This window comes from Rana temporaria, chromosome 1 (genome assembly GCF_905171775.1).
Source record: "Rana temporaria chromosome 1, aRanTem1.1, whole genome shotgun sequence".
Lineage (NCBI taxonomy): Eukaryota > Metazoa > Chordata > Amphibia > Anura > Ranidae > Rana > Rana temporaria.
The window spans coordinates 12893154-12918201 of NC_053489.1; the positions used below are offsets into that span (position 1 = coordinate 12893154).

The 25048-nt window shown below is 46.5% G+C and overlaps 1 protein-coding gene across 1 annotated transcript in view; it reads right to left on the reverse strand.

Moving 5' to 3' along the window:
* The window catches only part of LOC120937429 (vomeronasal type-2 receptor 26-like), a 47985-nt gene extending 26270 nt beyond the window's left edge, over window positions 1–21715 (reverse strand). Inside the window, exons 1-3 of the mRNA XM_040351043.1 lie at window positions 21594–21715; window positions 10306–10594; window positions 3328–4110 (exon numbers count right to left, since the gene is read on the reverse strand). Of these exons, the coding sequence (XP_040206977.1) occupies window positions 3328–4110; window positions 10306–10594; window positions 21594–21715 (1194 nt within the window). The remainder of the gene's footprint in view (window positions 1–3327; window positions 4111–10305; window positions 10595–21593) is intronic.
* Window positions 21716–25048: the final 3333 nt, after the last annotated feature.

The window sequence follows — 25048 nt, forward strand, 5'->3', positions numbered from 1 at the left end:
GGGGTACATTGTACCTCTACCATTTCACCCCAAAAATGAATGAATTTGATTTGGCCGCCGTTTTCCCGCTCCTGGGACCCGCCCCCCTCTGACGCCACAAGTAAACTCCTTAGAAGGTCATGTGCGTCAGAGGGGGGCGGGGTCACATGAGTGTGACACGGCGGGAACTTCTTCTCCGGGCGGCGCAATTGAAATTGAATTCCCCTGCTGTGTGACGCTCTGCGACCCCGCCCCCCTCTGACGCACATGACCTTCTAAGGAGTTTACTTGTGGCGTCAGAGGGGGGCGGGGTCACATGAGTGTGACACGGCGGGAACTTCTTCTCCGGGCGGCGCGATTGAAATTGAATTCCCCCGCTGTGTGACGCTCTGCGACCCCGCCCCCCTCTGACGCACATGACCTTCTAAGGAGTTTACTTGTGGCGTCAGAGGGGGGCGGGTCCCAGGAGCGGGAAAACGGCGGCCAAATCAAATTCAAACGCTGGGTCCGGGGACGAGAAGGCTGGCGGACCGAGAAGAACACCGCAGAAGACCCAAGATGCGGACGAGGAGGCGGACGGAGAAGAAGACAGGACAAGACAACGGGCAAGATGCGGGACCAGAAGGCTGAAGGACGGACGGAGAAGATAGAAGAACACGTCGGGCAAGATGTGGACGAGAAGAAAGAAGCAGCGGAAGAAACCCGAAGGAAAGAAGAAAAGAAGATTTTATTAAAAGATTTGTCAAAAACCGGCTACTGTCATTTTTAACACTTTGACATTTTTTTGGGGGTGAAATGGTAGAGGTACAATGTACCCCATTACCATTTCACACAGGGGGGGGGTCAGGATCTGGGGGTCCCCTTTGTTAAAGGGGTCTTCCAGATTCTGATAAACCTCCCGCCCGCATACCCCCACAACCACCGGGCAAGGGTTGTGGGGATGAGACCCTTGTCCCCATCAACATGGGGACATCCTCCCCATGTTGAGGGCATGTGGCCTGGTGCGGTTCAGGAGAGAGGGGGGGCCGCACTCTGTCCCCCCCTCTTTTCTGCGGCCGGCCAGGTCAACGTGCTCGGATAAGGGTCTGGTGTGGATTTTTAGGGGGACTCCACGCCATTTTTTTTTTCAATTTGGGGTGGAGTTCCCCTTAAAATCCACACCAGACCTGAAGGGTCTGGAATGGATATTTGCCGGGAACCGCACGTCTTTTTTTTTTTTGGTTTTTACGGCGGGGTTCCCCTTAATATCCATTCCAGACCTGAAGGGCCTGGTAATTTAATTTGGGGGAACCCCTACACATTTTTTTGTTTGTTTTATGAATGAATCCCTTTAGAATTGTCAGAGCCGACAATTCATTATAGCCGCGTGTGAATTTTTAAATGACTTTTTTCCTTCTGAATGTCACTTTGTGCAGGGGGAGTTCTAAGTGCGGGAAAAATGCGCTATTTCACATGCTGACATTACACCCCCCCTAGGTACGAAATTTAAAGGAATATTTCACTTTTATTGTTTCACTTTAAGAATTATTAATTTCACTGCTCCCGAAAAAACGGCCGTTTTAAAAAATAAAAAAAGCATTGATACATGTTCCCTGGGGCAGGACTGAGGTCCCCAAACACTTTTTAGGACAAAACTTGCAGATTAGCCTTTAAAATGAACACTTTTGATTTCTCCCATAGACTTCTATAGGGAGTTCGGCGCGGCTTTACATATTAGTTTCAATGCGCCGGCTGCTACGCTGGTTCATGCGCCCAATTAAGCCTCCACCCGGAGTACTAATTAACGCATGAACCAGCGCAGCGCACAGAGCATAGTAAATCAGGCCCACTGACACTAGCCCTCTGGAGTCCCTTAACCTGCACAGATGAGAACCTAGGGTGACACAACATCCTTTTCACACTATGAAAAGACACAATGCTATTACTATATAGAATTGTTACTGTATATTGTTATTTTTAGATTACTCTGATCAAGAATTGATATTCTATATATTCCATTGTGTACTTTGGGCCCTGTCCTGAAGAAGTGGACAAAACCATTAAACAAGTTATTAATATTTGGTGATTCAAGAGTACTGGAAACTTATTTTCATAATACACAGCTTGTAACATATATCTATATATATATATATATACCGTATATACTCCAGTATAAGCCGAGTTTTTCAGCAATTTTTTTTGTGTTGAAAATGCCTCCTCAGCTTATATACGAGTCACCTTTTTGCGCCTGATCTTCTGGACTTTGGGGAACCGGGTCTTGGCACACATGTAGCCCCACTCTTTCTCTACAAGTGTGCAACGTTTGCTGTCCAGGGGACCTACGGCCGGGGAGCACCGATTTTTCAAAGCCGGGCACCCCTTCCATAGACTCCCATGTTAAACGGTAATTTCTCTGGTGACTTTCGGGACATTGTACTAGCCGGTTGTAGGTCCCCTGGACCTGGAACTTGGCACCCTCGGCTTATATTCGAGTCACCTTTTTGTGCCTGATCTTCTGGACTTTATGACTGTGACTGACATGGAGGGAAGTTTTCAGGCAAAAAAACCCTCAAAGGCCTGTAGGAGCCGTTCCTTTGAGTTCCTTTGAGCTGCAGAGAGGCACGGAGCAGCAACAAAGGTGTAGATGGAGGGCCAGCATGACATGGGTTTACGGGGCGGAGCCTCTAGGATGTAGGGGGCAGCGCATGGTGTCCAAGCAGAGGGGAGGAGGAAGTTCAGCCCAGGGAAATGAAAAGGAAGGGGAGGGGCTAGTGGCCACAAGGAGGGCAGGGGGTAAGAAGCTTCCCACCTTCCCGCCCTCTTTTTTAAGGGATAATTGTTTTTCTTTTTTTTACAGGTAAGCAGGTTTTTTGATGGCTGCGAGTGGCGGGCGTGGTGACGGCATGCAAGGTCCTTGCTAGGTCAGATGGGCACCTAGAAGGCATGGTTAGGGACCCGACTGAGGTACGGCTCCCAGTTGGTATATGGGTACCTGCTAGTTGTCTCTGAGTCGGAGGTTTTAGCGGCTGGAGACCTAGAAGTAACTAGGCGGTACAGTGAGGGGTTATGCCGATTGGACCTTGTGCCCCAGGGTGGTATAAAATACTGGAAGTTATAAATAAAAGGTTAATGTGTTTTTATGTTAATTTTTGAGAGTTGTATATATATATATATATATATATATATATATATATATATATATATATTGGGTTATATATATTTTGGTTAATGAAAATGGCTGTTTTGGCCAATTTACCCCATTCAAGTCTTGTGTGGTTATTAGGGGAAGGGATGGGGTCAGTGTTTAATAGCAGTAGCCATAGTTAATACCATAGCCAAGTGTGCATGAGCCCTTAGTGTCCAACTTACCCTGTGCTGGAATCCATTTTGTTCTGATGTATTTTTCTTCATGTACATAAAATGTAGAGCATTGGCCAGAATATATACAGCCGTGTACACAAATGAGGGCAGAGCTGTATATCCATGAAATAATAATGATAAATCTTTCACATGGGTACAAGGTTTTGCGGAATCTTTAAAGTGTGTTTGGAAATAGTCATTTTTGCGTAGGTTTGGAGAAAGGCAGCGAAATCCATAAATCCAAAAATCTTCCAGTAAGGGGTCATCTAAGCAGCTGGAGAAGTTGACACCATCGCCATGCATATTGATGTTTATGTTTCCTTTTTCTGGCCATAGAAATAAGAAGCTGCAGTTAATTGGTGTATTGTCAAAGAAATGCGAAGAGAGTTTAACCCATGATTGTGGGAGAATAAATGTGATCTTGTTGATAACAGACGGTATACGACGAGAAAAACTAAGTAAGTCTTTTGAAAACGTTCCACACACTATGACGACCTTAGCTGCTGATTCTCTAATAATCCTCACTTTGTGAACATTATGTTCAACACCTAAACAGGTCTGAATGATATATTCTGTGCAGATCCCGTGTTCTCTCATCATCTTACTCAGTTCTTGGGCCTCCTCATCACCGCCGCTGTCCCTTGATGTCATTATTCCAACCCAGTTCCATCCAAAATGCTGCAAAAGCTTTATAATAGCTGCAAAACGGACCCGATCGTCTGGAGTCATACGGAATAAAGTTGGATATATTTTCCCATCACTCAGGAAAGGGTCGGTGACTTGATAATTGATCTGGATGATATGTTGGGAAATAATTTAAAGTATCACTAAACCCACATCATTAAAAACTGTACAGTACATCCTGCATTACACGCTGTTCATATTCACAAATTTTTTTGTACTCTGCAAAAAAAAAGGGTTGATCCTGCTGTTGTGTGTCTCCCTCTTCTGTCCCCATTGCAGGCGGGGAATTCTCAGAGCAGTGCTGTCAGCTCTGCACATGCTCAGTTTTCAGTGTATTTTCTACCCTGAGCAGTTCCTCTCTATCACATCTGAGCATCCCATGACTATAGAGTCACACATGTAGATTTATACATAGTGCTAAGTGACAGCCCCCTCCCTCATCCTCCATGCCCACTAATCAGTGAAGCACAATGGGGGAGGGATAATACATCTTGATTGATTGAAGCTTCACCTTCCTGTTATTATATAGTTTCAATAGTTAGTCTGGTTAAAAAAATGTCCATCTAAATCATGGGTCTTCAAACTATGGCCCCCCAGTTGTTCAGGAGCTACAATTCCCATCATGTCTGTGAATGTCAGAGTTTTACAATGCCTCATGGGATGTGTAGTTTCGCAACAGCTGGAGGGCCGTAGTTTGAGGATCCCTGATCTAGATCAACCAATAAAAGGGAAAACAAATACATTCTTATATACACAATTCTATACCCACAGTTGATCCAGAGGAAAGCACCCCCCCCCTCCCAGAGTAAAGATCCAATTTTCTCCAGCTGGGGAAACAATTATTGCCAAGAGGCAACCGGATATTTCCTGTATCAACTTTACCTATAAATGTTAGTACCCAGTTATATTATATATGTAGCGCCCTCTTACTTTCAGTATGGGCACTACACTAAAGTTAGTGGGGAATGGGAGAATTATATTGCTCCCATTGTCAATTTGTTAAATTTGGGCTGCTGTCCTTCCTGAACTGTCCTGTAGGTCAGTCTGCGCTCCAGGGGTGTCGTTTCCACCCCTGGGCGACATGTGGCGCTAGAGGGGTTCTGGCAGAGCCACTTTTCCCCAGCAGCCAATTGGAGGAGTTTTCCCTCGCGGAGCATGCTGGGGAGGAGTATATCTGTGTCAGACGCCATTTTTCTTGGTCCTTTGCGGGTTCCAGGTTCCAGGTGCGGCACCCACCTTCAGGGTGTGCGCATCCAACGGACCCTGGTGATGGCCTACCAGGCCAGGGTCACACGCTACGCGGAGCTCCACGTTCCTAATAGGGACCCCAGTGACTTACTGGGTTCCCAATTCTTTTGAGGAGATCCCAGGCAGGATGTCGTTCGATGGGGGGTCGGCTTGAGGAGAACCCGGAGGCTAATTTTCACTATATGCTCATCAGCTGTAAACCTCAGACATGAAATATGAACAAAGCATATTCCTCTATAATGTGTACTTGTCTCAATTAAAAGCCCTATAGCTACTTTCACACTAAGCTGCTTTACAGGTGACATAGCGCTAAAAAGAGCACCTGCAAAGTGCCTCTTCTGTTACTCCAGTGTGAAAGCCTGAGTGCTTTCACACTGGAGCGGTGCGCTGGCGGGATGTTAAAAAAAATCTACACCGCTCTTAAAGCCCCCTCTCTATTGAACTCAAAGGACAGCACTGCAGAAATTTTGCCGGCACTTTTAACCCTTTATTCAGACGCTAGCGGGGGTTAAAAGTGCTAGCGGCCAAAATGTGCCTATAAAATTGCGGTAAAGCTCTGCTAAAACTAGCTGCGCTTTACCACCAAAGCCCCTGCGCCTTAGTCTAAAAATGCCATAAGTGTAATTTCTGTCTGCGGCTTCCTTCCTCTGCTATGTGCAGGCAAGTCACTTCTGCTAAGTGTTGCTAACCGCAAGAGAGAAATGATGACGGGGAGGGAGCTCCAGAAGATTGACAGCCTTAGCTCTGTTGCTGTGTGCTGTGTGAGGAGGGTATCCCTTCCCTCCAATTAGCTCTCAGAGCTCTCCTCACCAAGCTCTGCAGAGTGTAACTTCAGCTCTCCGTATGTAGGGGGATTTGTTTCATCTCTGTTTATCACCTGAGGATAGTCTGTTCACTGGATGTATGTAAGGGGTTACAAACACTTTAACCACTTAAGGACCCATTCACGCCGATATACGTCGGCAGAATGGCACGGCTGGGCACAATCACCTACCTGTAGGTGTCTCTTTAAGCAAAGCCGTGGGGTCGCGACCACGGCACCAGCGGCACACTCACGACCCGGTCCGAAGCTCTGTGACTGCACCCGCGGGACCCGCAAACATGATCGCCGCCGGAGCTGGAGCTGAAGCTGGAGCTGAAGAATGGGGAGAGGTGTGTGTAAACACACCTTCCCCGTTCTTGATTGTGGCAGTTTCAGTGATAGTCTGTTCCCTGATATAGGGAAAGATGATCCCTGACGTCACACGTCCAGCCCCGACCCCTACAGTTAGAAACACATATGAGGTCACACTTAACCCCTACAGTGCCCCCTAGTGGTTAACTCCTAAACTGCCATGTCATTTTCACAGTAAACAGTGCATTTTTATAGCACTTTTTGCTGTGAAAATGACAATGGTCCCAAAAATGTGTCAAAATTGTCCCATGTGTCCGCCATAATGTCGCAGTCATGAAAAAAAAAAACGCTGATCACCGCCATTAGTAGTAAAACATTTTTTTATAAAAATGCAATAAAACTATCCTGTAAACGCTGATCAAATACCACCAAAAGAAAGCTCTATTTGTGGAAAAAAAAGGACGCCAATTTTGTTTGGGAGCCACATCGCACGACTGCGCAATTGTCAGTTAAAGCGACGCAGTGCCGAATTGCAAAAAGAAGCAAGGTCCTTAACCACCATATTGGTCCGGGTCTTAAGTGGTTGAACACATGGCACAATGCGTTTTCCTACAGCTCCTGATTGCTGAGCTAATATTCCAGGCACTCAATCCAGAACACCAGAAGACAGCTCTGAAGTACACAGGGGCGAGAATCCCGTTGGAAAAAAAACATTGGTTTTCTCGACGGGATTCCTGGCAAGGTTTTCTTGCCAAGCCCTGTGTACACACGAACATTCAAAAGAACCACCATTGAATGGCAAGGTCGCGGTGACGTCATCGACTACGACGAGCACGCGCTCGTCACATTCGATGCAGTTGCCACTATCTTGCTACACCCTACACTGCCCTTGTATGCTACCGCAAATGCGTCAAAGTCATTTTGAGCATGCGTGGGTTTACCTGAAGACAGGTAAGTATACACACGCTCGGGTTTCTCGGCAGGATAACACTGCCGAGAATCCCAACAAGAAAAATAGAGAGCAGGTTCTCTATTTTTCTCATCGAGATTCCCGGCAGTTTTCCCGACGAGAAACCATACACGCGCACAATTTTCTTGGCAAAAAGCTCTCCCAGCTTAAAGGGTCACTAAAGGAATTTTTTTTTTTACCTGAAATGACTGTTTACAGGGCATAGAGACATAATAGTTAACTGATTCCTTTTAAAAATGATTAAAAATTGATAAAAAAACAATCATATAATGTACCTGCAGTGTAGTTTCGTTTTTGCTGTTGTTTGCTGGTTCTCTGATGTACTGAGAGCCACTAGAGGGCAGTCAGCCAATAGAGAGCAGTGATACTTTGTCTAAAACTCCTCAGCACCAATCCAGTTTCGTTTTACACACAGCTCCTTGATTAGTGACCACCGTGAGAAATCTCCCAGTACTGTGGTTATCAGGAAACAGGCAACCAGGAAGTGTCCAAAACAGAGAGGATTTACAGCAACATGAAAGCAAAAACGAACAATAAGGACATGAAACCAGGACTGCAGCAAGGTAAAGGAAGCTATTTAGCTAAAAAAAAAAATTCCTTTAGTGACCCTTTAATTCCGTGTACACACGATCGGATTTTCTGTCGAAAAAAACTTGGATGGTTTTTCCGACGGAATTCCGCTCAAGCTTGGCTTGCATACACACGGTCACACAAAAGTTCTCTGAACTTTTGACCACCAAGAACACGGTGACGTACAACACTACGACGAGCTGAGAAAATTAAGTTCAATGTTTCCGAGCATGTGTCAAATTGTTTCCGAGCATGCATCGGAATTTTGTGCGGCGAAATTGCTACAGACGATTGGAATTTCCAATTGGAATTTTTTCCGTTGGAAACTTTGAGAACCAGCTCTCAAATTTTTGTTGGAGGAAATCCGACAGGAAAAGTCAGATGGAGCCTACACACGGTCGGAATTTCCAACCAAAAGCTCACATCGGACTTTTCTTGTTGGAAATTTTGACCGTTTGTATGGGGCATTAGAACCTACCAAAGAGACATGGTGGGATTGAGCTATCTGGATGGCTCTTTCATTCAAGCAATTAAAACTCTTAAGTATAGTGGTGGGACTGAGTGGACTGTATAGATAATGATCACTGAATAATTTCCCAAAGTTACAATGTTTTGTGTACCTAAATGATTAAAATTTATTCAAGTTTATTCTGATCTGCACTCATTCTAGAAATGTTAGGCCTTATGTACAGGATCCCCGATCTCTCCTCTATGTTATCTTATCAGTACATGTACACAGGATCCCCGATCTCTCCTCTATGTTATCTTATCAGTACTAAGGATGAGCTGAACACCCCCCTGTTTGGTTTGCTTCAGAACTTGCGAACACACCAAATGTTCGTGTGAACTTTAGAACCCCGTTAAAGTCTATGGGACTCGAACATTTGAAATCTAAAGTGTTCATTTTAAAGGCTAATATGCAAGTTATTGTCCTAAAAAGTGTTTGGGGACCTGGGTCCTGTCCCAGGAAACATGTATCAATGCAAAAAAAAGTTTTAAAAACGGCCGTTGTTTCAGGAGCAGTGAATTTAATAATGCTAAAAGTCAAACAATAAAAGTGTAATATTACTTTAAATTTCGTACCTAGGGGGGGTGTAAAGTCAGCATGTGAAAAAGCGCATGTTTCCCGTACATAGAACTGTCCCTGCACAAAGTGTCATTTCTGAAAGAAAAAAAGGCATTTAAAACCGGCTTTGCGGCTCTAATGAATTGTCGGCTCTGGCAATTCAGAGATGATTCATTCATAAAAAATAAAAATAAAACAGGTGGGGGTCCCCCCAAATTCCATTAACAGGCCCTTCAGGTCTGATATGGATATTAAGGGGAACCCCGCCGTCAATTTAAAAAAAAAAATGACGTGGGGTTCCACCCAAATATCCATACCAGACCCTTCAGGTCTGGTGTGGATTTTAAGGGGAACTCCACCCCAAATTTAAAAAAAAATGGCGTGGAGTTCCCCCAAAAATCCACACCAGACCCTTATCCGAGCACGTTAACCTGGTCGGCCGCAGAAAAGAGGGGGGGACAGAGTGCGGCCCCCCTCTCCTTAACCGCACCAGGCCACATGCCCTCAACATGGGGAGGATGTCCCCATGTTGATGGGGACAAGGGCCTCATCCCCACAACCCTTGCCCGGTGGTTGTGGGGGTCTGCGGGCGGGGGGCTTATCAGAATCTGGAAGACCCCTTTAACAAAGGGGACCCCCAGATCCTGTCCGGGCTTTCCCAGTGACGTACGAGGGTGTGTCATAGGGGGCGGGGTCATGTGACGGGTGGCTGCTTCCCCTATATAAGTAATGTCACAGCTCCAGTGCGTCATTCCGCTGGGCTGTGTCCAGCGGAGAGAGGAGCTCGCCTGCTGTGCTCTGGACGAATAGATCTTGTTAAAGGGGTCTTCCAGATTCTGATAAGCCCCCCGCCCGCAGACCCCCACAACCACCGGGCAAGGGTTGTGGGGATGAGGCCCTTGTCCCCATCAACATGGGGACATCCTCCCCATGTTGAGGGCATGTGGCCTGGTGCGGTTCAGGAGAGGGGGGGCCGCATCAGTACATGTACACAGGATCCCCGATCTCTCCTCTATGTTATCTTATCAATACATGTACACATGGCCGTTTATAGACGTTTATAGGCAGTTGAGTTTAGAGCCTTTTTTTGGAAAACATTAAAATGAGTTTAGATGCTGAGCTTAGAAGCATTTCAAGTGCCAAACGCTTCTAAACGCGGCCAAACACGACTAAAGACCGCTAAACGTGGCATGTAAAGGCGGCAAAACTGACGTTTCAGGAGAGGTTGTAAAAACGTTCCGTGTACATAAGGCTAAAAAAAATCCTAGACTGTACTGAGCCATCTATTGTACACGCCATATTACATAGATTATATATATTGAAGTGATCACTTACCTGTGTATACCGATACAGACTAAGTAACTGGGCCAGCGCTTGATTTGAAAGAAAAGTAGTGTCACCAATAAAACCGGCCACTTCTCCATGTCTCTTACAGTAATAGTTGGGAGCTTCATTTATTCCAGACAATATCTTTGCGGCATATCCCAACGTTTTCTTTGGATCATTACAAGTACTAAATATATGATAGCCCAGGGTAATATTGGGCAGAAGATCGGGGTCCAGATTAATCTCATTGACAGCAAACATCATCGCCATGATGCATCTGTACTCTTCAAAGTCAACACTGCAGGATAATGAGAGGTTTTAAAACTACACAAAATTATTCATTCTGAGATTACAGTTTTGGTTGATTTTTTTTTAATTATTATTCAAATTTTATTTTAACCACTTAAGGGCCGTGTCACGCCAATATACATCGGCAGAATTGGATGGCTGGGAAAAGTGATGTATATTTACGTCACTTTGGATTTTGTGCCGTGTGGGCGCGTGCCCCTGCCGCAAGCTCCATGACTCGATGTCTGCCTGTGACCCCCGATCGTGTCACAGACCTGCAGAATGGCGGGATGCCTGTGTAAACAAGGCATCTCCCTGTTCTGCCTAGTGACAATGACACTGATCGTCTGCTCCCTCTCATCGGGAGCAGTGATCGGTGATGTGTCACTCGTAGCCATGCCCCCTAACAGTTAGAATAACTCCGTAGGACACACTTAATCCCTTCCTAGCCCCCTAGTGGTTAGCCCATTCACTGCCAGTCACATTTATACAGTAATCAGTGCATTTTTATAGCACTAATCGCTGTACAAATGTGAATGGTCCCAAAATAGTATCAAAAGTGTCCGATGTATCTGCCGCAATATCGCAGCCACGATAAAGTTCGCTGATCGCCGCCATTACTAGTAAAACAATATTAATAAAAATGCAATAAAACTATCCCCTATTTTGTGAATGCTATAACTTTTGCGCAAACCAATCAATAAACGCGTATTTTTTACCAAAAATATGTAGAAGAATACATATCGGCCTAAACCGAGGAAAAAAAAATAAATATTTTTTGGGGACATTTATTATAGCAAAAAGTAAAAAATATAGTTATTTTTCAAAATTGTCGCTTTATCTTTGTTTATAGCGCAAAAAATAAAAAACGCAGAGGTGATCAAATACCACTGTAGCGTTGGTCTCCCAACGAGTCGGGCGCTATTGTAAATTTAGGGGTGACTGAGCCCGTAGCTGGGCTCAGACTCTGTTAATTCTATTTAAATTAGCCTCTGGTTATGGTTGTGCTGGGTAGACGTTTCCTTGTTGCCTGTAGGTTGCGTTACCACTTCAGGCCCATGTTGGAACTCTAGCAGACCATAGTGTGTTAGGTGACCCTTCTCGGCAGCAGCCCAGTGGGAGTGGTGCCCCCCTGTGCATTCTGGAAGGGGGTACTTAAGGGGGAGATGCAGTTTTTCGGGGTTCTTTGTCATTTGAACAGAAAAAATACAAAACAAGGAATGATATAAAAAAATAGAGGAAAAACAGGGTGTCCTAAACTGCAGGAGATATCCCCGGTAGTGTCCATAAGGTGAATAGCAGTAGCCCCCTCCAGGGCAGTCCTGAGGGAGGGAAACCTGTTCTGTCCACCAGACTTCTATTCTGATTATCTGTATCTGTGTTGTAAAAAATAACATGTAAAGTGTTGTAATTTACATAAGACAATCATTTGTGGAGTGCAGGCTCCATCTAGTGTTTTTTTTTGGTATTGCTTCAGTTCTGTTATTTAATTCACTGGCCCAGATTCAAGTAGAATCGCGCAATATTTGCGTGGGCAAAGAGCAAATTTTTTTCTCTGCGCCCACGCAAATATTGCGCTTTGCCCGCGATTCACGGAGCAGTTGCTCCGTAAATTGCGCGGGCAATATGCTAAGCAGCCGGGCGCAAGGCTGCCTAATGTAAATGATCCCGCCGGGGGCGGGAATCATTTAAATTAGGCGCGCTCCCGCGCCGAGCGAACAACGCATGCTCCGTCGGGAAACTTTCCCGACGTGCATTGCGGCAAATGACGTCGCAAGGACGTCATTTGCTTGTAAGTGAACGTGAATGGCGTCCAGCGCCATTCACGGTTCACTTACGTAAACGACGTGAAATTTAAACGTCGCGAGCGGGAGGCGCAGCTATACTTTAGCATTGGCTGCGCCTGCTATTAGCAGGAGCAACCTTATGCTAAAGGCGCCGTACGGAAACTCCGTACCTTGCGTACGCAGGGCCCGCGCAACTTTTGTGAATCGGTGGTAGTATGCAATTTGCATACTACACGCCGATCACAAAGGCCGCGCCCCCTAGCGGCCAACGCAAGAATGCAGCCTGGGATGTGAAGGCATAAGGAGGCTTATGTTTGTCACATCCTAGGCTGCATTCGGTGTAACGAGGTTCCTGAATCAGGAGCACTCGTTACACCGGAGCAAGTAAACACTTGCGCCGCACAACTATGGTTGCGCGGGCGCAAGTGCTTCTTGAATCTGGGCCACTGTGTTTAGTTAGGGCGTTGTTAGTAAGCAGGGAATTCTGGGTAGAATCTTCACAGGAAGTGAAAAAACAGCCACCATGCTCTGAGAGGACACCGCAGGGAGCAGGACATGTATTTCTCAATCTATCGCCATCACCCCTTAAGAGAACTTAAAAAATATGTTTTTACTATCACATTGAAGAGGTGGAAAGGTAACAGGTAATACGTTATTGTATATCGTTGTTTCTGCTATGTATGCTGTATTGTATGCAATAGTGTACTTATTGATGTCTATTTCTGTCATTTTGTAGTTTCACCTGGCTTGTTCTAATAAACTAACATCAAAGAACTATGGTATCTGAAGTTTATGGGATAAGAATGTTTAGCTGAACAAACCCAGGAAAAAACAAATGGGAAGCAGATCAAGTCTATTCTGCAATTTGTCAGCAGCAGAATGATGCCTCCAAATATACCACAATGTGGTAAACGTATCCCAAAGGTTAGGCTGGGTTCACACTGCTTTGAAGATTGGATCACAAAAGGGGTCCAGTTTGTTCCTGTTCTCTGTTTCAGGGACGAATCAGGCCCACATTTTTGGCTGGATTCGGTCCAGAAATGGCCCAGTAGACGCACAGAACTCTTCTGCAAACCATTCCACAGCCCCCCTGGAGCTGTGTGAACCTGTTTCATTGAGAGCCGCTCACAGTCTCCTGACCTGCGAATTGGATGTGGGGAATCCTGCATCCTATTCGCACTAGTGTGAACCCAGCCTTCGGCCGCGTACACACGATCATTCCATCCGACGAGAACGGTCCGGTTAACCGATGAAGCTGACTGATGGTCTGATGTGCCTACACACCATCAGTTTAAGAACTAATCGTGTCAGAACGCGGACACCTAAACCACATACGACGGCACTATAAAGGGGAAGTTCAAATCCAATGGCGCCACCCTTGGGGCTGCTTTAGCTGATTTTGTGTTAGTAAAAGACGATTTGCGCTTTTCTGTCTGTTACAGCATGATGAATGAAAAACTTATAAAGCGCGGCGCATGCGAACTGAATCGCTTCTGGGCGCTAGTTGTTCGTGTCTCATGACATCAAAAGAGCAGAGTTTTGATTCGTCTTCTGAAAGTCAGGTGGTTTTCCTCCAACCGAATGCTGGTTGGTAAAGCGTTCCATAGTCTAGGACCCTGAAAAGCAAACCTTCTTTCTCCTTTGGACTTGTATTTGGTTTTTGGTACCCTGACCAGATTTTGGTCGGTGGATCGCAGAACGCGATTCAAATTGTGAGGTTCTATCTTGTCGCAAAGATATTGCGGAGCCTTCCCATGGATGCACTTATGTGTCAGGCAGAGTGCTTTAAATGCAATTCTGTCTTTTACTGGCAGCCAGTGAAGGGTTCTCAACGAAGGTGAGATTGATTCCCATTTTTTTTTCCCAGTCACCAGTCTGGCGGCCGTATTCTGAACGACTTGCAGACGGGAGATTTGGTACTTTGGGAGTCCGAGGTAAAGGGCGTTAGCATAGTCCAGTCTGGAATTCACGATTGTTCCCACCACGACTGCTACGTCTTCTTTGGGGATAAATGGAATAAGTCTGCGTAGTAGGCGCAACAGATGGTGCGCTCCGCTGACTACTGACCCTATTTGTGCGTCCATTGTCATGAAGGTGTCGAAGATGACCCCGAGACTTTTGACTTTGGAGCTAGGGGTGATGATTTGGCCCAGAATGGGCGGGGGTGTCCAGGTTGTTGCCAGTTGACTCTTTCGGCTGGCGTGAAACATAAGGAGTTCTGTTTTTGAACTGTTGAGTTTAAGATAACTCTTAGTCATCCAGTTTTCTATCAAAGAGAGACATTTCTCTAAACTGAGATGATGATCCTTTTTGTTGCAGATGCGAAAATACAGTTGCGTATCGTCTGCATAAGAGTGATAGAGTAGTTCTTGGCTACTGATAATATCAAAGAGAGGGCGAAGATAGATGTTGAAAAGCACCGGTGACAGGGGGGATCCTTGGGGGACTCCACATGACACCGTGCGCTTTTCCGACGTGAAACAACCCAATTTAACTGTTTGTGATCGGTTTTCAAGAAAGGAAGAAAACCATGGTAAATCACCTTCTGCGACTTCTGCTACCTTGGCTAGTCGCATCAGTAACAGTTTGTGGTCTACCGTGTCAAAGGCTGCGCTTAGGTCCAGCAGAACCAGGAGACAAGATTCTCCTTCGTCTGCGGCCTCGAGGGCATCGTTCCATATTTTGAGTAAGGCCGTTTCTGTCCCGTGTCCGGGACGGAAGCCTGATTGTAATGGATCCAGTAGATTGTGGGTATCTAGATGCTGTTGCAGCTGTTGTACCACTACTTTCTCCATTATCTTGGAGAGAACATTTAGGCCTGTTATGGGACGGCGGTGAGTTGGGTCCTTGGGATCCAGGTTAGGTTTTTTCAAGATGGGCTGGATTGTGCCCTCTTTCAACAGGGATGGCACTGTGCCTTCCTTAAATGACTGGTTTATAAGCTGTGTGATGGGTGGTGCCAGGATGTCGGCACATTCCTTCAGCAGTTTGGTGGGGATGATATCATTGGGCGATGTGCTGTTCCGCAAAGCACCAATGATATTTTTTGTGGTATCGATGGAGATCGGTTCCAGAGTGAACTTTGTTGATTGTAGAGCGTTTCTGTGGGTGTTTTGTGGTTGATTGACGGTGGGGTTGAGGGGGGTATTGTTTTGCATGATGCTTTCCCGGATTCTTTCAATTTTGTTGATGAAGAAATCCGATAGTTCATTGCAGAACTCTTGGGTGTCTGAGTTGGGGACTTCAAGACATCCTGGGTTCATGGTCTGGGTGACCATCTTGAAGAGTTCGCGGGGGCGGTTTAGGGCGCTGTTAATCGCCATAGAAAAATTATGTTTCTTGGCTTTGAAGATTTCTTTATGATATCGTGTTGTTATTGCCTTGTAGATGATGAGGTTATCCTCTACAGGACTTCTTTTCCAGGCGGCTTCCGCCCTTCTGCGCTCTTGCTTCAGAAGCGACAGCTGGTTGTTGAACCAGCCGGACTTTCTTTTTCGGATGCAGGCTTTGCGTTTCGGTGCTACTAAATCGGCTGACTGTAGCAGGGCTGCGTTTATGGCATCCAGTGTATCTGCGGCTGTTTGATGTGGATGGATTGTTTTGATTCTGTTTCCCAAGGTAGATTTGAAGAGTTCCGAATGGAGCTTCTTCTGAGATCTAGCCCAGTGTATTGTCACCGGCTTGGGTGCTTTTATCACTGGGGGAATTTTGGAGATTATGAAATTAATTGCATGGTGGTCTGTCCATGGCAATGGTTCATTTTCTAAAATGCTTATTTTCAGATTTTGTCTGAAAATTAGGTCGAGTGTGTGACCTGAAGCATGTGTTGGCCCGCATATAAGTTGCTGTAGCCCTAATCCCTCCAGGTGATCAATGCAGGCGTCCGCAATGGGATCCTGTGCGGAGTTGGCCCACAGATTAAAGTCCCCGAGCAGCAAAAGGTGTTTGCTGTTAAGGGTATAAGTGGATATAAACTCCGTTAATGATGGCAAAAACTGCGATTTTGGCCCAGGTGGCCTATAGCAGAGGAGAATGTGAACAGTCTCCTGGGGGGAAGTTTGAAGTTGAAGAGTAAGGGTTTCCATGAATGGAAGAGGATTTTGAAGGGCTGGCTTAGTGATTGTAATGCGATTCTTGTGGATCACCGCCAGGCCTCCTCCTCTTTGCCCTATTCTGTTTTCCGTTATAATGCGATAGTTTTCTGGCACCAATTCTCCGAGAATGGTGTTGCAGTCGTCTGAGAGCCAGCTTTCTGTAATAAAGAGGCAGTCTAGATCGTTTTGTAGTAAGAAATCGTGGATTTCTAATCAGTGTTTTACTGCCGATCTTGTGTTGATCAAAGCACATGATATGTGCTCGAGCTGGGTTAAATAGTTAAAATTTTTGATGGTCGATCGTCGATCGAATCTCAAAAGTTGCTCTATTTTTAAGGCCTTTTTGGTGACGGCTGGTAATGCTGTTGCGAATTGTCTCAGACCCCGAATAGAGTGCGCAGAGTATCGCAGATTAGCCATTGTCGCCAGTCACATTGTCGTCAGTCTTTCCTAATTGCGGCGGCCTGGTCTGGCGCGGATGCGGGAAGAGCCGCGAGACGCCGGACGTGATGGGTGGAAGACTGTCCAAGTGAGCCGTCACTCGTTGAGTCTTCTCTCCCCGATTGGTCCAGAGGAAGGCGAAAAACCCCAGGCGTGCTGTGCCAATCTGCAGAGATCGGGGGAAAAAAATCCTTCCTGACCCCTTAATGGCGATCGGTGCAACCCTGGATGAATTGGCTAGGGGGGTGTGGTGGACCCTGCCTGGCTGCACTATCCCTGGGGAGAGCCGACTCATTTGAGAGCGTCCTGCTCTCACTATCCCTGGGGTGAGCAGACTAAGATGAGAGCGTCTGCTGCACTGCTGAATCTATATAGCAAGAGTTCCAACTTTATTAGCTGCAAGCTTGTTCTGGATCAGTGATTGAAAAAAATAATGAAGACTCCTGTCTTACCTCCTGTTTCAAACTCCTGGTTTTTAACTCGCACTTTTGATCAAAGAATGCACTTCTGATCAGAGAGTCCACATGTGAAGCCACCATCAACTGGGAGCCATGATGAATGTGCTATCTCCAAAACGAACGCTAGTTTTACAAGAACGAGTGCTCCCGTCCCCTCATTTAATCTGAGCATGCGTGGATTTTGAAATGATGGTCGTGCGTACTAACGACCAGTTTTGACCTATCGGTTAGGCGTCCATCGGTTCAATTTTAAAGCAAGTTCTCTTTTTTTGGACCGAAGGACAACTGATCGATGGGGCCCACACACGGTCGGTTTGGACTGATGAAACTGAACTTCAGTCCGTTTTCATCAGTTTTGTCTGATCGTGTGTACAAGGCCTTAGACTCTCTGGCCTCCATTTCCTCCATCTGCATGGTGTCATTCAGTAGAATAGGGGGTGTACGGATGTGGACTTCCAAAATCTAGAGATGAGCTGTCTAGCAGCAGAGAGCAAGAAAAAAATGTACTTGTCTTTCGAGACTTAACAAAACCTGGTAAAATGAACAATAATGCAATGGTGGGGATCAGGGCAGGACTTAGGGTGGTGGGGGCCCCTGGGCTTGAGTGTTGAAGGGGCCCCCTGGAGCCGAGAATTGGGGGGGATCGAAGTTGTTGAGCGAATTGATCCGTGCGTGTTGGGAGGTATACGCAGGGCCGCCATCAGGAATTTTGGGGCCCCTTGCACAGCTTAAGGCATGGGCCCCCTGAAGCAGAGAACCTAGGGGGGGGTGCTGCCACCTGAAATTGAGAAGCGGGGGGGCTCCCGCAAATTGAGAAGCGGGGGGGGGGGGGGGGCCTTTACAAAAAAAAGAAGAAATAATGAAGAAAACAAATATATATAAATAAAGGGGGGTAGCCATCCGGGGCCCTGGGGACCTCTGGGCCTTTTAATAAAAATAAAACATAAACCTCTGGGCCCTTTAATAAAAAAATAAACATTTATAAAAAATACATAAAAAAAGGGAGGTTGCCATCCGGGGCCCTGGGGACCTCTGGGCCTTTTAATAAAAAGAAAAAATAAACCTCTGGGCCCTTTAATAAAAAAATAAACATTTATAAAAAATACATAAAAAAAAAGGGAGGTTGTCATCCGGGGCCCTGGGGACCTCTGGGCCTTTTAATAAAAAATAAAAAAATAAAAAAATAAACATTTATAAAAAAAATAAAAAAAGGGGGGGTTGCCACATGGGGCCCTGGGGACCTCTGAGCCCTTTAATAATAAAAAAAAAATATATATATATATATATATATATATAAAAAATATATTTTTTTTTATAAAAAAATAAAAAAGGTGGGTTGCCATCCAGGGGCCCTGGAGACCCCTGGGCCCTTTAATAATAATAAATATATATATATATAATTTTTTTTTTTACAAAAAATAAATTTAAAAAAGGGGGGTTGCCGTCCGGGGCCCTTTTTTTTTTTTTTTAAAGGGGGCCCCCTTTTGGGCGGGGCCCCTGGGCTTGAGCCCAGTCAAGCCCAATGGTAAGTCCGGCCCTGGTGGGGATGGAGAGATAGACTCATCATACTCATCATCTAATTATGCACTTGAAATATCATTGACCAAAATGGTCTGATTAACTCACAGTCCCACCAGATATGCAAGTACATACCCTTAGCTCTATAACAATGCCAGCAGAGATCCGAGGACGTAAGAAAATGCAAAGAAAATAAAAAACAGCATTTTAGCTTGCACATGATTAGATAATAAAACCAACAGTGTTTGCACTCATTTCAGATCTTCCCCTCAGATTTATAGCGACTGCACTCCCAAGTGCACTTTCAGTGCAATTTCAAGTGCACTTTGCACTTGTAGTTTGCACTTGTAGTGCAAAGTGAATTTACCTTTGGTAAATAACCCCCACTGTGAAAGCTTTCTGTGGGAAGGAACCTTTTAGAGTGTGGGGTAGGACTATGAGAATTGAGCCATAATTGGGCAAAGTCATCATGACTTTGTCCAATCAGGCCTCGACAGTGCGCTGTGCCCTGAGTGGACAAAGCCTTGCACTTGACGAGTGGTCAGGTGCATTTCTCCATCCTATTAGTCTGATGTCATTAGGTGTGCACACCTTGCATGTGACCTCATAACATTGAACCGTGTTGGGGCATCATGGTGGGGATTGGTCACATTGTGCAAAGTGTGAGACATGTAAGGAGAAGGCTCAACCTACACCATTCTAGCAGTAAGTGAGACTAGGTCTGTTGATGGTTATATGGGTACTATGAGGAATGTGAGTGTAGCAGCCTGCTACTTTGTAGCCGGCGCTGCTTTTCATTTAGACGGTAGACTGAGAGTTAGTTGACTCAGACTGTATGATTTTTTCCAAATTTTGGGCCTCTGCTCCAGCCATGGCTGTACTGTGAGTGACCACTATTGTTGTCTGGGGTGCCGTTACCACCCCAGGCCAAGGGTGGCAGCAGTTAGGTCAAGGTGTTTTGGGTGTCCCCCTTCGGCAGTCAATCAGTGGGGGTTAATCGTCCCGCTGTGCATGCCAGGGAGGAGTACTTAAGGGACAGATGCCATTGGACTGGGGTCGTCGATCACTGGTCTGTCGTCCCACCACCCACCGTGAGTGGCCCTCCTGGCTGGGGGTGTGTGTTCATGTGTTCCTGGCTCTGGGACCACGTTGTTCCGGGGTTGTGATCTATTGAGTAGGCCCGGTAGTCAGACTGGGTCTACGTTTTCAGAGTTTTCCTGTGCTGTCCGCCCTGAGGGAGGAAGCCACTCGATGAAGAACCTATCTTGGAGAGCACCGAGCACAAGGCTGGTATCTCAGGAGGGGCCTTGAACTTCATTGAAGGACGCACCATTACTGAATGATGGTCGCCTGTCAGTACTAAGTTTGCAAGAAGTTAATTGTGAGAGATCTGGGTGCTGAATCCTGTGTTGAGAGGATTTTGGACTAAACATACCTCCATCTGTGGGAAGGTCTGTGGCAGAGACTTTACCAATTTCCATGCTCCATCCCGGTTGCTAGGCTAGTGAGAGAGGCCTATCTGGGTGCACAATACCCGCTCTGGCTAGAGTGGAGACAAAAGCAGTGTTGCTGGAAGCAGGAGTGTTTCCAGACAGAAGTTATACACCTGAACCTATTACCTTTTACCCTTCCACCTCTTCAACTACTTATTTTATTCTTTTACCAAGTTCAGCAAATAAATCAAAGAAAAAGAAGTCTAAAGTGTGGACATTGTACTTTTTCCCAACTCTCATCTGATACCCTAGATGGCGAGGAAATAGAGGTAAAATGCCACCAAAAATTAACCAGCAGCTCCTCCGGGTGTAGTGCTACATGAGTAACTTACAACTAAGAGCAATGTCCTTTCTATCCTCTTTTTGCAGAATGGGTGAATACTTTATCCAAGTATAATAGAGACAGCTTAACCCCTTGTCCTTCCGGGATCGTTTTCACATTTCTCACATACATGTTTGAATCAGCTTTTCTTCTTACTATAAAAGCACTCTGAAAACCCCAAAAGTTATATATTTTCTAAAAGCAGAGACCCTGGAAAATAAAATGGTGGTTGTTGCAATTTTTTTATGTCCCAAGATCTTTGAGCAACCATTTATCAAATGCAAATTTCAAATGTCAAATGCAAACAAAATATACAAACAATACCAAATTTCGATCAAATATAAAAAGATAATGTTGCACCTACTAAATATTCTGCAAACATGTCAAGACTTAGAACTGTGTAACCCTGTGAAATTGAGTGCTGCAAGGCAGGAGTACTAACCACTGAGCCACTGTACTGCCTAAGCTACGGTAATGATGCAAATGTGTCATGCCCCCCCCCCCAGCAATTAGAATTTTGCCTGTACCAATAGCATGCATGTTTTAGAGAAGAGTTAATATAAAATGATACATGTTAATATATGAAAAGGGTTATATAAAAATATAAACTTGTGGAGGCGCATGCGCGGCAGCTTCCAAGATGGCCACCGGCGTCTGAAGCTCCGCTCCACCACGGCCTAACGCTGCTCACCAGAGCTGATTGAACGCCCCCACAGCTCTCTCACCGGGACCATCGGGTAGGGGAGGCACCCCCGAACCCGCGGATGTCATTACCGCCAGTCAGGAGGGACTTAACAGGCCAGATGGCGGCGTCTCCCGGCCCCCTCAGCTATGCCAAGATGGCGGCTCCACGAGGCCTGCTTGAAACGGAGCAGACGGAGGACTCCATAGCTGACCAGGACCTTTCCTCCCCGCAATCTCCAGGTACTGGATTCCCCCCCTTAGCTGCAGCAGCCTCTCCTTTCTCCACCGAATCACTGCTGGGCAGGATGGGGGCTGGATTCCCCACTACCCCCATGCTAGATCCACATACAGGCCTGCTGCTTTCTGTCAGTGAGGTGCAGGAGGAGGCCCCATCCCCACAGACTTTCCCACTATGATGGCTGCTTTCTCTCAAATGCTGTCCAAGAGCCTGGCACTGAACGCAGCACAAATTACATCATCCATCCATGCAGATTTACTGCATTTAGGGATGAGGATGGACACTATGGAACAGAAGGCTGATCAAGCGGTGGTTCGGATTAATCAGAATTCTGCTAGGTTGCAAGAGGTACAGGATCAATTGGAAACAGCCTTTGCCAAGATCGACGACCTCGAGAACCGATCGAGACGCTATAATTTTAGGGTTCGGGGGCTCCCGGAATCCGACAAGGAGGTTCATGTGGCTGAGAAATCACTCATAAAAAGCCTTATTCCGGATATTGCCGAGCACCGTCTTGAGCTAGACAGGGCACACAGGGCCTTGCAAGCTCCCCGATCGGATGGACTGCCCAGAGACATCATTGTAAAACCGCACTACTATGCGGTCAAAGAGGAGGTGATGAAAAGGGCTAGGCGCTCTGACAATCTCACTTTGAACGGCCACAGAATTCAAATTTTTGCTGATCTATCACCATATACGGTGCAAAAGCGGCGCACCCTCAAACCATTGCTGCAGGTCCTCATGGAAAAAGAAATTACTTACAGGTGGTCTTTCCCGCTCCGTTTGAACTTTTCTTACAGAAATAAAAGCTTTGGATTCTCCTCTTTTGCTGAGGGGGAACGCCTGCTGATAGAACTAGGACTGATCGCCCTGGACCCTCCAGCCTCACAGACCAACAGGGGGACTCCCGCTTCCGCAAAGAGGCCTCCACCTGCAAGCCCGCTTCAAAAAACCTGGCTGAAACAGAACCACAAGCGTTCCAAAGAAAATTTTCAGACCTGAGGATCGAGCTCTGAAGTCCTTCTTATCGTGCCAGGGTCCTGGCTCTGGAGGAGATTCCCTTCCCTGAGTGACATGGGGGACCACCCTCTCCCTCTTTCACAACGATTGCCCATGAGGGAACAGTTTACAGTTCATGCACCCTTTTTTTCAGCCTCAAAGTCTTTTGTACTGCTTTTTTTTTGTTGTTTCCCCTTTTTTTTTTTCTTCTCTCTCTCTGGTTGATGTGCTTTTTCCATTTTGAAGTAGGGCAATTGACTTGAACTGCTGGGGGGGAGGGTATCCGGAGCCCCTGCGCTCATGGGGGAACCTTATTGTCATGCGATATGCCTGATTTGAATTACTCTCACTGTTATGCAGCCCCTGCCTAGTCCGGGGGTTGGATGTTAGGCTCCACCGGGAGGTCAATTTTTCTCCTTGACATAGCAGATTTAGTAATCATCTTGACGTGGCCTGAGGCTGCGTGATGGGGGGTGCCATCCCCGGTTCTATATCGCTATTCACGGTTAATTCCCGGGGAGGGATCTGCTTGTCCCCCTAGCCCATCTGCCCTTGTAGTCTGGGGGGGGGGGGGGGGCAGGCCCTTTTTGGGATTCCTAGTGAGTTAACTTTATTTTTACTTTTTAGTCGCTCTTTGGGGGTTTTCCCCACTCAGTTGGGGCGTTCATTTTCTGAGCATCATAGGCTCTTGGATAGCCTTGAGTTATAGTTTTGTGACGGGGCCGTGGTGGACCCAGTGCACCTCCACTGGATCAGGAGCACCTTTGGTGCAGCCAGATCCGTTTCCGGTCTCCCGGTTTTAGGGAATTTCCGGCTCTCTAACGATTTTGGGGTGGGGGTAGGCTTGTCCACTTCACCTCAAGGGGGGGGAGGGGTCGGGGGACCCCCAGGTACAGGGTATACACTATTTCTTATTTGTATGCTTGTATTTGCTTTGCCACAGTTGTTTAATCTTAATGTTGTTTCTTCTCTCCTCTCTCTCTCTTTTTCATTTCTTTCTTTCTGCTTTCTTCTCATATCCCTTGGAGTGATCATAGGTTCCATGGCGGCTTCCGGTCTTTCGCCCCAGGTCCCGGGTCCAGACCGCTCCGGTTGCTTGACTCTGACAGGGAATACTCTCAGCGATGCCAAGGTAGGCTGCATTTGCCGGGTATAGATTTCTCCCCTCTGATCCATGACTGACACACATTCGCCTCCACCTACCCTCAAGATCATTTCCCATAACACCCAGGGCCTTAATTCTCCCGTCAAACGCAGGAAACTGCTCCAACTCTACCACTCTATGCACGCGGATGTTCTCTTGATACAGGAGACGCACTTCCCATCCACCTACAGACCCACATTCCTCCATCAGCGGTATCCCCAATTTTATCTCTCATCGGCAGATAACAAAACGAAGGGGGTGGCCATCTGTTTTGCTAGACATATCAACCTCTCTCTGGTGGACTCGATAGTTGACCCGCAGGGACGCTATATCCTGGTCTCTGGACACATAGACGGGGAACTATACACTTTTGTTTCCTATTATACTCCTAACAAGGGACAAAGAGCTTTCTTTGAATCCCTACTACGCAAGCTGCAACCTCACTTTCAGGCCCCATACACACGGGAGGATTTATCCGCGGATATGGTCCAGCGGACCGTTTCCGCGGATAAATCCTCTCGAGGATTTCAGCAGATTTCTCTGCGATGGAGTGTACTCACCATCGCATTGAAATCCGCGCCGAAATCCTCTGGCGATGACGTGTCACGCGGCGCTCGCGACGCTGTCATATAAGGAATTCCACGCATGCGTCGAATCATTACGACGCATGCGGGGGATCCCTTCGGACGGATGGATCCGGTGAGTCTGTACAGACCAGCGGATCCATCTGTTGGGATGGACTCCAGCAGATGGATATGTTCTGCATGTCAGCAAATATCCGATCTGCTGGAATCCATCCCAGGGGAGATATATCCGCGGAAAAAGATCCGCTGGCGTGTACACACCATAGGATCTATCCGCTGAAACCCATTTGCTGGGATTTATCTGCGGATGGATTCTATGGTGTGTACGGGTACGGTACGGTCTTCATTGGTGGGGACTCTAACACAGCTTTCGACTTCTCACTTGATAAATCGGCGGACGGTAAACCTAGACCTAAGCGCCCTTCCAAACAGAGTTCCAAAATAGCCCACCCCTTCACACTGTAGGATTAATAGATGTCTGGCGAGAAGCCAACCCACGTACGAAGGACTTCACACACTTTTCTGCCCCCCACAACTCCTATTCCAGGATAGACCACATCTTCGCCCACGCCACCACAATACCTCTGATTTGTAATGCCAGGATCGTAAATTCCCCCCTTTCTGACCACGCCATGGTCACCTTGACGACTCAGAGGCCCACAGGATCTAGGAACCCGCCTCGCTGGCGCCTGAGAGAGTCAC